The sequence below is a fragment of the Notothenia rossii genome (genome assembly GCF_949606895.1).
Source record: "Notothenia rossii genome assembly, chromosome: 7".
Taxonomy (NCBI): domain Eukaryota; kingdom Metazoa; phylum Chordata; class Actinopteri; order Perciformes; family Nototheniidae; genus Notothenia; species Notothenia rossii.
The window spans coordinates 75,894,861-75,907,525 of NC_136905.1; the positions used below are offsets into that span (position 1 = coordinate 75,894,861).

The 12,665-nt window shown below is 41.2% G+C and overlaps 1 protein-coding gene across 3 annotated transcripts in view; it reads left to right on the forward strand.

Moving 5' to 3' along the window:
- The window catches only part of LOC307046291 (uncharacterized protein), a 53,912-nt gene that overhangs the window by 39,173 nt on the left and 2,074 nt on the right, over positions 1–12,665 (forward strand). Inside the window, exons 44-55 of one of the 3 annotated variants that reach the window (XM_079692665.1) lie at positions 83–242; positions 2,903–3,052; positions 3,396–3,536; positions 6,601–6,777; positions 7,163–7,300; positions 7,848–8,033; positions 8,157–8,270; positions 8,484–8,636; positions 9,211–9,327; positions 10,391–10,507; positions 11,355–11,489; positions 12,046–12,105. In XM_079692665.1, the coding sequence (XP_079548791.1) occupies positions 83–242; positions 2,903–3,052; positions 3,396–3,536; positions 6,601–6,777; positions 7,163–7,300; positions 7,848–8,033; positions 8,157–8,270; positions 8,484–8,636; positions 9,211–9,327; positions 10,391–10,507; positions 11,355–11,489; positions 12,046–12,105 (1,648 nt within the window). The remainder of the gene's footprint in view (positions 1–82; positions 243–2,902; positions 3,053–3,395; positions 3,537–6,600; positions 6,778–7,162; positions 7,301–7,847; positions 8,034–8,156; positions 8,271–8,483; positions 8,637–9,210; positions 9,328–10,390; positions 10,508–11,354; positions 11,490–12,045; positions 12,106–12,665) is intronic. The other 2 variants (XM_079692666.1, XM_079692667.1) reach the window with 2 other exon arrangements.

Genomic DNA, 12,665 nt, shown 5'->3' on the forward strand with positions numbered 1-12,665 from the left:
TCATGGATTCAAGGTAAGAGGCTATAAAGTTGGTTAATTGTTGTTTAAATTGCTGGACATTCGTGTTTGTGTGTTTCCATAGTGTGAAGCAGAAGAGCAAGGAGGGTCTGAAGGCAGCCAGGACGGAGCTGGAGGAGAGAGAGAAGCTTCGGGAGGAGATGCAGGGCGTCCAGGTTTGGCTGGAGGCTGCAGACGGTCTTCTGTCAGAGATGCAGCAGAGCAGGAGCACCGAGGAGCTTCAGGTGGGACACTCCTCTGAGATGCTTTAACTTCCATTTCCTATGTGTATGCATACGTTCAATACAACTCAAATCTACCAACAACAATTATCTAATCTCAGTGATATTACTGCTTTGTCCAAACATGGTTAATCATTCATTTCATTTCATTGGCTGTATTTAAAGAAGTTACCCATCTTCGTAGACAGGGAGCTAACTGTCTCTTTGTATATGTCTGTCCTAAGAGTTTACTGACAGCTGTTATTGCATTTGGCTTCACACTTGGCGGGTGTTTTGCTCAGGGCTGAAGGTGCAGATTAAGAGTGAAATTGAGTTGAGAGCGATCCCCGAACAGGCACTGCACCAGTCTTAGAAAATAAAACTGGATTGGCATTTCTCAATAATCAAGCGTCACTCCAGGACCCTCTGAAGAACCTGCGGGTGTCTCCGGATCCCACAGAAGTTATGCATGTAAACAAGGCATGACACTGCCCAGAGTTCAAGTGTGTACCTCCCTCCAGCCAATGGTGTGTAAATAATGAGACTAATGAGAGAGGACAGCTTTTCAAAGTGAAAATTTAATGATGCATTTGTACTCACTCACTCAAACCACTTTTAGAGCTTATTTCTATTTATATAAATTACACATGAAACCAATTTCTCTTCACATTCAGCAAGTAATGTCCTACTATACTATGAAAATGACGTAGATATTTTCACACAGTGGGTAGTTTAAGTGTCAATACAAAGGTTGTGTTTAGAAATGTCATCTGGTAACTATCTTACAAAAGGTGAATGACACGTTTTGCATACGTTTTGGTCTCTTTATTTGCATAGAATTAAAGAAACTGGGGAAAACTTATGGGGGAAAAATCATTAATATATATATTCACGAGCCTGGCTTTTATGCAGATCTTAAGCTTTTAGTAGTTACAGGGTGTCCGCGGGGTCTTAAAAAGTATTAAAAGTTGATAAATCAGCCTTAATTTTCGCTAAATTAAGGCTATTAAAAAGTATTAAACGGCATTTTCCAAGGTATTACGTTTTGTAGCTTGTTTCCAATAAGTATATCAATTGTCCAAAGAGGTTGTATTCTACAGTGTGCCTGAATGTAATCCTTGCGTAGGTGTGTAGTGTGATTCTGTGTAGTTTATTTATGGCATCCCGTTGGATTTGACGTCATCTGAACAGGACATCTCACGTTCACTGCTCGATGGCGCGCAGGTCCGTTTACGCCGGTTGTTAAACGACATCGTTATGGGGAAATGCAAGTTTGCGTCCAAATGGTTGGAAGATAAGGAGGAAGGACAATCAATACTGTATATAGTAAATGTGAGGTGAAGTGTGTCGCCAAGGTAACCGGTTAGAACTCAAAGTGGCGATGAGGTCTTCAAATGTAAGGAAAGGGTCTTAAAAAAGGTCTTAAAAGGGATTATATTTGACTTCAGGATTCCTGCATATACCCTGAGTGATGAATACATGCAGAGAGAAAGAGGCTGTTCACTGTGTGAAAGTGACCAGTAAATATGAAACGTCTGAATCTAACCGTTGGCTTGGCCTCCAGCCCGCTGCGAACCCAGCGACCCAGAATCACTCTGCCCTTTGTCTCGAAACCTGAGCAGAGGCCAACGTCTCCCTATCCACTCCAACTCTCTCTCAACACACACACACACACACACACACACACACACACACACACACACACACACACACACACACACACACACACACACACACACACACACACACACACACACACACACACACACACACACACACACACACACACACACACACACACACACTCACAAACCTCTCCTCCATAGCTCCCACTACCCTCACCCCTCCTCTTGTACTTGACACCTTTTGTTCAGTGTAAGTGGATCTTTCAGGTGGCCTCTGTAGCCAAGTCATTCCATGCACAAACACACACAACTTTACTTGTGAGAGAAAGCATGAACATAATGCAATCTCTATGCCCTAACCTCAGTGTAAACGTAATTGTAACAAAGTCCTAACCCTTTAAAATCGACCTTTCAGTGTAGACCGGTCCTCCTAACTTCACCATTTCATAAAAGAAAAACGCAAATTGGTCCTCACAAAGATAGACATACAAGACCAAACACACACACTTTGCCCTCACCATGTCCCACTCTCCCATGCAAAAATAAACGTCTCCCGAAACCCTCTCTTCCTCCCATCCTTTGTATCACTCACACACACACACACACACACACACACACACACACACACACACACACACACACACACACACACACACACACACACACACACACACACACACACACACACACACACACACACACACTCAGTTTCTCATAGTGATAACAAAATCACCTCTTCAGCAGAGCATCGGACATATTCAGACCCAGGTAGTCTCATCTTCATTACCTCGCACATTTTAAGCGTTTTTCTTATTTAATATAAGCTGTTATTGTAAATTAGAATCTCTCTGAGGTGACAATAGTTCACTTTTGCTATTGTGGATTTGAAACACTTTGAAGGGGTGGTCTCTGTTGGATGAAAGCAGCACAGACAAGAGCGCTGACTGCTAAACAAAGCACTGAAAGTTTATTAATGGCACTTTAGATTTAATCATTCTCCCTCTCTTATTAGATTTTCTTCATCCTATTCATTTACACTATCCTTCTCTCTGTCTGCAGGACGTCCACAGTCAGCTGTGTAACCACAAGGCTCTGCTGCAGCGCATCATGGAGAGCCTGAAGATGAAGTACTCCGACTCCCTGGTCCCGGTGGAGATCGAGAGCCAGCTGCAGGAGGTCACACAGTCGCTGCAGCAAGTAGAAGTGAAGGTACATAAGACTTAGATTTTTACATATAAATATGTAATTGACTCATAACAGACATTTGAAAGAAATGACAGAAAACTAAGTATGGAAAATTAGAGTAGTTACATTTACAGGGCACTTCAGGGAATATTTGATTTAATAATAACCGTTCAATAATACAGGAAGAGTGTGTTATAAGTTTTATACTTTAGAATTTCTGCCAAATGTACTAAGTTTGAATATTTTTGGATTACAATAGTATATGTCTTAGAAATGACCTTGGAATGAAAAATAATTATAAAAACTTCAGAAAAAAAAAACTTCTGTTACTGTCATTGTTAATGTTGGTGCTTGATTCCTCCATCAGGTGGGAGAGGCGGTGGAGAGGAGCGGTCCCGTCCACAGGCTGGGGGCGAAGCTGTCTGAGATCCAGGCTGGCCTGATGTCCGTTCAGAAGAGACTTGAACAGAAAAGCCCAAATGTGACCATAGCTAAATTCACTCAGAAGGTGAGCACTGACATAATAATAACAGGGTGTCCACGGGGTCTTAAAAAGTATTACAAGTTGATAAATCAATTGAGCGAAAATTAAGGCTTTTAAAAAGTTTTAAAAAGTATTAAATGGCATTTTCCAAGGTATTAAGAAGTCCCACAGCAACGACAACATGAAACACCCTTTAATTTACTGAAACGACATGTCGGGAAACCCCACAAGGCGGCCCCATGCATAGCGCGCCGTAAAATGCTGCTTATTATTTTAAGTTTCGTTGCCTTGCTCCGCTCTGTGTGTGTGTGTGAGTGTGGGGGGGGGGGGGGAATAAACGACTACGGTAACGGGTAAGACCGTCATACGCAACGCTCTGGGGGTCCAACGGCTCCGTGTGTGCCCTATATGATCATTTTCTGATAACGATGAAAGAGCCCGCCTCCCTCTCCCCACGTCTCCTGCTGCTGCTGGGCTGTCAGAAGAGGGGGAGGAAAAGAGAGGCAGTCACCGTTTATTAAATATTATTATATTATTATACAGAGAACAGAGTCGTTATCAATTTGTTTTAAAGCTCAATAAATAACAAAGAAGACCTCTGACCGGCACTTTCCTAATTTTGTACGGAAGATTTAAACTTTAACGGACATGTTGACCGGCGGAACATTTTTTTTACGGAAACTGCCGCACGGTCCCCTCGTTCCTTGGAAAAGGCGGAGAGGTGGGTGTTTTTCATCTGCTGGTGGACTACCTGAGAGATATAGCAGGAGAACACGCCGTCCACCACGGAGAATAAACAGAAGGGCAACCATGGCAACCATGCTCCGGGTTCTTCTTCGCTGCTTTTGGTGTATTTCGGGCGGCAGCAGCGCCACTTACAGGCATGACATAGTACTACATCGTTTCCAGCATTTGCAGCGGTCTAGTGTGAACGGACACGTTAATGAATCGAATGCGTTTGAAAGGAAGCCTTTTTTGCGCTTGCGTATGCGTTTTACCGTGTGGGGCCGGGGTCTAAGCCAAACTATATACTGTCACAGAGATCTGCTATTTTAAAGTAAAGTCAACACATATAGACCCTAAATATAGTCTATATTCAGAACGAGAAAAGTCTTAACATATATATCCTTTTTTGTAAACATATGACAAATGTGTGAGGGTGATGACGTCAGAGCATCGTCCTATGTGCCAGGGCTTAGCCCCGGACAGCCCCAGCCCAATTTAACCCCTGGGTATTTGTGAGGGAGCTCCTATATGGGATTACCCCGCTGAAGCTCACCAAAGTTTAACATATTTCATAGTTCAAAGTTTTGTCAATTGTTTTGTTTATTGGTCACATACTGGTTTCTAATGTTTTCTGAGGAGTTTTACTGGAATGAAAGAGCACAGAGTACAGAAGCAACAAAGCAGCATACTGCATTAAACCTGACCTTCACAGAGAGGTTGAAGTTCATGTGGAGAGAAGGCTTCAGTAGTCTGTCTGCACTCTGTTTAGTTTTGCTATCTTACAATCAATATAGTAAATGTGAGGTAAAGTGTGTTGCCAATGTAACCGGTTAGAACTCAAAGTTGCGATGAGGTCTTAAAATGTATGGAAAGGGTCTTAAAAAAGGTCTTAAAAGGTATTAAATTTGACTTCAGGATTCCTGCATATACCCTGAATAATAATAATACATATTATGATATGTATGATATAATACATTTATTTATATAGCACACTTTAAAAACAACGTAATCTCAAGGTGCTTCACAATGCTACTGTATGACATGAAGCTGTCCTGGATGGATCATTGGCACTCTGCAAACTATGCTATTACAGATACTACAAAAAACTACTAAAGTTGTGTAAAAATCATTCCATTCAGATAAGCTCCTCATCTTGTAACGCTGCCATTAATCTTGTAACTGGATGTCAAACCTTTCTCTGCAAAGCATCTGTTATACATGAGCTAGAGGAAAGTTATTTCAGAGTCATTTGGAAGGCCATGAAAAGAGTTGACTCATTCCTGTTTATTGAATGAAGCCATTAAGATTTCAGTTTTTCTGTAGTGTGCATGGGTTTAGTGAAGAATTTTAAATAAGGAACATCGATTTCAGCATTAATTTGTATTAAAGGGGGCCTATCATGCAAAATGCACTTTTTGTGTCTTTTATACATAGATATGTGTCCCCGGTGTGTCGGGGAACTCACGCCGCGTCAGAAAATAAAACCCTCTCTCTTTTCCTCTGTACCCAAATCTCTAAAAACGGGGGAACAACGGAGCTGATCCAGCTTTGCGTCCGATATGACGAAATATCGGAAATGTAGGCTGGCTTTACGCCCACGGCCCTATCAGAAACGTTGCTATCAGAAACAATGCCTGACTGTTTTGGACGTAATATGGTCGGTGTTTACATTAGCATCGCTAACACTCAGAGCTAACCTGTACTGGAGAGCATGTGTCTGAAGAAGCAAGAAATAAAAAGGAACTCACCTTGTGGTATAACCGGCAAGAGAGAAAGCCTTTGAGCTCCATACTGTTTCAGAAACAATCCTTGATAATCCATGATATGGCGTTTCATCACGGCAGTATTTGCCGGTAGAATCTCCCGCATGAGCAGGCACAAGCTCCGCCCCTCTTTTTTTAAATCTTTTTTTTTGTTTTGTTAAAGCTTTATACCCAAAATCAGCACTTTTGGATCAGGAAGTGAAATAGAGGGATATGAAGCATGGCTAGAATGGGTGATCTGTTTGGTATTTTGAGCAAAACACTTCATAGACATGTTTTTAATATATTTTTATATATCTGAGACCTATGCTATTGCCTAAAAATAGCATGATAGGTGACCTTTAACATATACTCAAATTCTTACCGATACCAATGCAGTTTGTTTTGGTTTATGATTTACCACCTTGGATAATTATATAGGTTTGCTGGTTGTTATGGGACAACATTAAAGCTTAACACAAATCTAAGAAAAATAAACGCTGTTTAAAAAAATCTTATCAAGTTGATCATGTTCATGTTCATTGTTCTTTCAAAGTTATATTTCATGTGTTACACTGTAATCATAAATAAATCCTCTGTATGATTGTGTGTCTGCTCAGCGTGTGTGGGACGAGCTGGACGTGTGGCACTCGTGTCTGGCGGCGCTGGAGGTGGACATGCAGGACCTGGAGAACCCTGAGGAGGCGCTGATGCTCACTGAGAGACTGGTGGAGGTCCAGCAGCTCCACTCGCAGCTGGCCAAACAGGCGGAGCAGAGGACCACCCTCATCAGCAAGGTCAGAAAGACTTCAAAACGCTTCAGTCCTCTTTTTCACTTCTCAAACTGCCAGCATTATTCCCTGAGTCATAATCACAAGCTGCTGAGTCTCCTCATTTGTTTAGTGGCAACAACGAAATGCCGGACTGTGTACTTAATTCATGTTTATATTGGCAATAATCTGATGTTATGTTATCTCTCATATTTGCCTCAACACTCTTTAGCAGACAGTTCAACCGTATCATTAGCACACACTCATTACAAGCCTTGTAACTTAGCAAGTTCCATGCAGTAAACATAATTGTGTCTTTTAATTAATATGATGTGTGTTTTAAGATCTGTTTTCACACAGTTGGTGTCATTTTTCTTGATTAAACTAAGTATTGTTTATGTTTTCTGCTCAGATCCCAACGTGGCTTCAGGAGCACCAGGAGATGATCAGCAGCTCTAAAAGCTGGATGGCTGAGGCCAAGTCGTGGCTCGCTACACCCTGCACCTACACCACGGCTAAATGTCTGAGCAGCCATGTTCACACTCTGCAGGTGGGGGCACTTATCTGGGGTCTGAATTATCAACACTGCCGTTTCTTCACCTAAAAACTGTCCTTCAGAGACATATTTACCAACCAATAAGAGACTGACAACCACAAATCAACAAAACAATGACTATAGAATAACACAAAAAAGCTACAAAGGGATGCAAAATAGCCCAAAAGAGAGACAAAGGCTGAAAAGAGGGGACATTTTTTAAGTGAGACTAAAAATTACTACAAAGGGACACAAAGTACGCAAAAAGAAACAACTACAAAAAGAGGTGAGTCATCTCAAAAGAGGTCAAACAACCACAGATAATTATTCTAAAAACAATGAGAAAGAAAACGACTACACAATGAACAAATGCAGGCATTGAACAACACAAAGAGAAAGAAAAAATGGAAGTCTGTGTGTTTGCATGTCTGTGCCAAAGGGCTCATTGTCTCGTAATCCCCTTATGATTGCATTATGCAGAAGAACAACATCAAAATGTAAACGTAGGGGAAATGTGCATTTGTTGAAAAAACACGTACATTATGTCTTTCTTGTGTTTCAGATGGTGTTGGATGACTCGGCACAGATCCGGAAGACTCTGCAGGGCTTCAGCTCCGTCCTGCAGGAGATGTCTCAGGTTTGCGACGTCACGACTCTACAGGAAAAGCTGCTGGAAGCCGATCAACAAGTGGCCCACGTTCAGGACAGCTTCACTGCTCCTCTGTCCCACCTGGGCCACGCGGCTGACGTGAGACATCATTTTTACGTTCATCCTTTGACTTGGCTTGATTTGTGTGTCCCGCCCTTCTACTCTATGTTCACGCCTTATTTCTAAATGGTCAAACACATTGATTCATCTCTTGCTGTCTAGGAGGTGGAAGCCGTTGAGACTGAAGTCAGGTGTATGGAGAATGATGTGGATGAAATCAAGGTCTTATTGTCTTCTCCCGAGACTTTACCCAGCCCCAAAGAAGAAAGCTTTAAGGTGAGACGTGCAGAAGAAAACTCTTTGTGACGAACAACGAGAACATTTTGTGGTTGTTTGAATAAGCAAATACTAAAAGTGAAACAGATGTAGTGATAAGACCACGCTTGTACTGCTCAAACATTAGTGGTGGCTGTTTTCTGACGTCATCAACTTTATCAGCCAGAAATACCAACTAATCGTTTTTTTTTTAAACTCTTCTTATGTGTCCAGAGCGTTGAGCAGAAGATCCAGTCCATGAGGAGGACCATTACTGAGATCCAGAAGTGTAAATCAGACCTGTGTCTTCCAGAGAAGGCTGAAGAGACTCTGACGGTCTTTGCTGTTGTGGAGCAGCTGCAGGCTCTGCTGCTGGAGCTGGAGAAGGTCAGTCAGTCAATCAGTCAGTCAGATACTAATGGCGCATTTCCACTGCAGGGCCTCGCACGGCTTAGTACGGTATAGTTAGGCCTTGGTATGCCAGGCTCACTTTATGCTGTGTTTCCATTACAGTTTAGTAGCTGGGGTAGTAACTATAGTAACGCAGTGAAGGCGGAGCCGTGATTTAAAAAGGTTTTTTCGCCTGCCATCTGTCTGCAGACTTGTCAAAGCATTAATTCATGTTTTTTACTAACCGGTATCAGTATGTTGTTACTTCAGCATCATTTTGAAACGTGTATTAAATCACGGTCAAATATGTCCGTTGTAGTTGTAGCCACTCAAGTCACTAGTTTAGCATATTCAGCCCGGTTATTGGCCCGGAAAGAACCACGATTTTGGAGGGCCAGAAAAACGGTGAAAAGGTACCCGTTAGCCGGAACTACCCCAAGTGGAAACGCAACAAAAAACGGGCCGGGTTTGGCACGGCACGCTTAAACCATGCTACGTGCTGCAGTGGAAATGCGCCATTAAAGTACTTAAAGTGGCTTTGACTGAACCTCCTGCTTTTCTCCTTCTGTAGAAGATCCCTGCTCTGTTCATCCAGCAGCCTACGACTCCGGTCCAAACCAGTGCTACGTCTCTTCAGCAGACCGCCTCTGGCCCTCAACTCTTCAAATTCACTTCAGAGGACGCAGAGGTGGGTTTGGTTGACCGACAAATAAATAGAGAGCGTTCCTGTAGTTATGGAAGATGAGGACGGCATTGATGATGAAACGTTGCATTGTTACAAGCACACGCCTCTCAATCATGAGTGGTTGCACCGACAAGAAATGTAGTAACCCGGTTATTATTTACTGGAAAGAGACGTTGCTGTTAGTTTTCAAAATATGTTTTCAAAAATAAGTGCCATCTAGTTCCATTATAATGGAGAGAAGGGCAGACATCTCTACAGACGCACCTACACACTGCTTTCCCACCAAAACAATCCAAATTGATAATCCATTTTTTTTTTTTTGAGTTAGCTCTTCCTTTAATGATTCTAGCGTTTCAGAAAAAAAAGATCCCGGGTTCTTACGGTGATTAAAAACCTGGAAAAGTCATGGAAATTCAAAATGCTAATTCCAGGACCTGGAAAAGTTATGGAATACAATATTTTTCCCAAAGTTTTGGAAAAGTCATGGAAATTTAACTAAAGTTGGATCAAATACATTTTATATTTTATCTAATCACCGAAATAGTAATACTATAATAATAATAAATACTGCATCGTATAGTAATGAAACGTAAAATGGCTTTTAACTGTCGAGGTATTTTGCTGGTGAGAGATTTGAGTTGCTTTAGCGTGTAGAAGCTAGTAAGTCTACTATTTGATTTGTTTTAGATAGGCACAACTTGTTTCATATGCAGACCTTATTTTCCTGTTCCATGTTAAAATAAACCATTTTCAGTGGTACCGCTGAGAAAGAGTAATGTTTTTGGTGATGGAAAATTAGGTAAAGGCCATGGAGAAGTCGTGGAGAAGTCATTAAAAATCATTGGTGAAGAAGTGTATGAACCCTGAAGATCAGTTTAGGTTTTTTTTTTTTTACTTCATTAGCCTTTAAGTTAATACTCTTAAACAAAGTGTTTTCCATGATGGCTAGAGTATTTAAAGTGCATTGGATAAGTGACCTAAAATCCTATTGTGGAGTCTTAAAGGCATCATGTGTAGAAAGAAGATACAACCAATGTAACAAAAACTGTCATTTTGCGTCTCTCAGAAGGAAGGCGTCAGAATTGTCCGTGTGAAAGAGAACGTGCTGAAGCAGTCCGGAGCGTCGCTGCAGACTGTGGAGCATTCCTCCGCTGAGCAGAGACAATCCGCTGACAGAACTCAGGTAGGAACGCAGGGAGACATCCTCCTGGTTCATTTTGATTGCCTTGAGTGTGAAGCACTTTGTGAGATTCAGCTCTTGAGAGGTGCTGAGTAATACTAATGTACTTACTTTGAACACTCAAAGACATAACTGATCCTTTGAGCACTGTATTTCTAATTCTGTCTGGAGTGCGACTAAAGCGATTTTGTTCTCACTGTTCTGTAATTGACATCACTGAATAATAAATCATAGGTTATTAATATCAAAAACTCACCACCTGACTCTTTGACGGTAGAACAAAGTTTAGAATGGTTTGTACTAACCTGCCTGCTTACCCATTCCTCCATGTGTTTTTAACCAAATGATTTAACAAATGTGTTTTTCCCTGCATGCTTAATACTACTATTTTTCTTCTATTTCAAATTATTATGCGAAAACATATTGTTAAAAGTGCAATCAGTGGGACATTGAGCTGGAGTTTTTGGTTTGACTGCATTTGTGAGCAGGGGGAGATTCTAGTGGAGATCCTGAAGTAAACAAATAAGTGAGGCTGAATTAAGAGCAACATAATCCCAAAGATGTGTGCACGATATTTAGAATATTTGAATATGATATTAAATAATAAACCATAACACTCTTGGGGAGAGTGGACTAGCGGACTCCTGTGTCTGAGAAGACTTTTGCACAATGGTTCACGTTTGCCTTCAGATTAGCTTGTCTCCCCTAAAGTTACACTCGAGCTGCTTTTAGTGCAATGGTTCAAAAACAACATTAGCAGCAGCAGCAGCAGGTGCCAGCTCAGTGTCCCAGAAGCACTTTTTACCCCCCCTCCCCCGTGTGACTGCACATGAACGTGTTTCCGTGTCAGCAGAGGGAGCATCAAGGCGTGCTCCAGGCTGAAGAAGCCAGAGAGTCAAAAGAAAGTGAGGAGCAGAGAGTTGCAGAAGGTGGAGGAGGGGTTTTATGGTGGCTCTGGGATGCTTTCCTGGGTGCTCCGCCAGAGGTAAAAAGATATGCAGTGGAAAATCAATCATCCATTTTCTTTCTCTGTCCTATCTCTGTCCTGCGTTCATCTCTTTTAACCCCCTCCTTGTGACTTAAGGTCAGCAGCTACTTACAATGTAACGTTTTTTACATCAAATGATAGGTGGATATCTAAAACTAAGTAATTATTTTAAATTAGTAACACACCTGAGGTCAAATGACCAATGGCATATTAAAGCATTTCTAACAAAATTACCTTTTTTGACCCGGGTCACTGTGTTCTCAACGTTACCACTGGCAATGAGTTCCCTCCCCTTCCTCCACAAACCCTCTCCTGACCCTTAACACAGCTCTACAATCAGTGCATTTTCCATTCTGCTCAAACCTCCCTGCATATGTGTTTCTGGATTTTGTTCTGCCTCTAGAGAGCAGTATTGAACAGTGTTTGTAGTGTGTGTGTGTCGGCACTGTAGATGAGTAAATTGCCAATAAGATGTTCTCTCTTTCAGCCATTTCGTATTTTGGTTTGGTTGTTTGTATAGATTTTGTTAAACCTGTATCATTGTTGGTATTAGGCACAAGAGACTGAAGGGGCCACTGGACAAAGCACTGAACCGACTAAAGAAGACAGACAGGTAAATAAACTCTCAATACTGTCAAACATCCTCATTGGCTCCTATTGGATTTCTTTTAAATAGGGTACGTCTGGTGCTATCCTATATGTTCATACTGGCAACACATCTAATCAGAAGAACTAAAAAAACAATGATTTGATCCTGATAGCAAGTCTAGCCCTTGTCTCCAAAGTCTGGAATACCTTGGTTTCCATATAAGCTAATGCATTTGTATTGTCAGAAATGAGTGAGGGAACAAGCAGTGTCAAAAACAGGGTAGAAAAATAAAAAACAACGAGTGTTTGTTTGTACAATAACAAATATAAAGAATATCACCAGCTTTATCTTTTAATGAATCTCAATTATGGGTTTTTGGTAGTGTAAAATGTAATTAAATGTACATTTCAAATTTATATAATTGATGCCAACTTTAACATTTTTTTGATATATTCATCAGGTGCCATTGAGTGTGTTTCACCATCAACAGTTATACAAGATAACATAACAAGTATTTGTAAATAACATTATTTGATCTAATTCTGTAACAGAGTGTACCAGTAACTGTGTGAATCCTTCTCTCC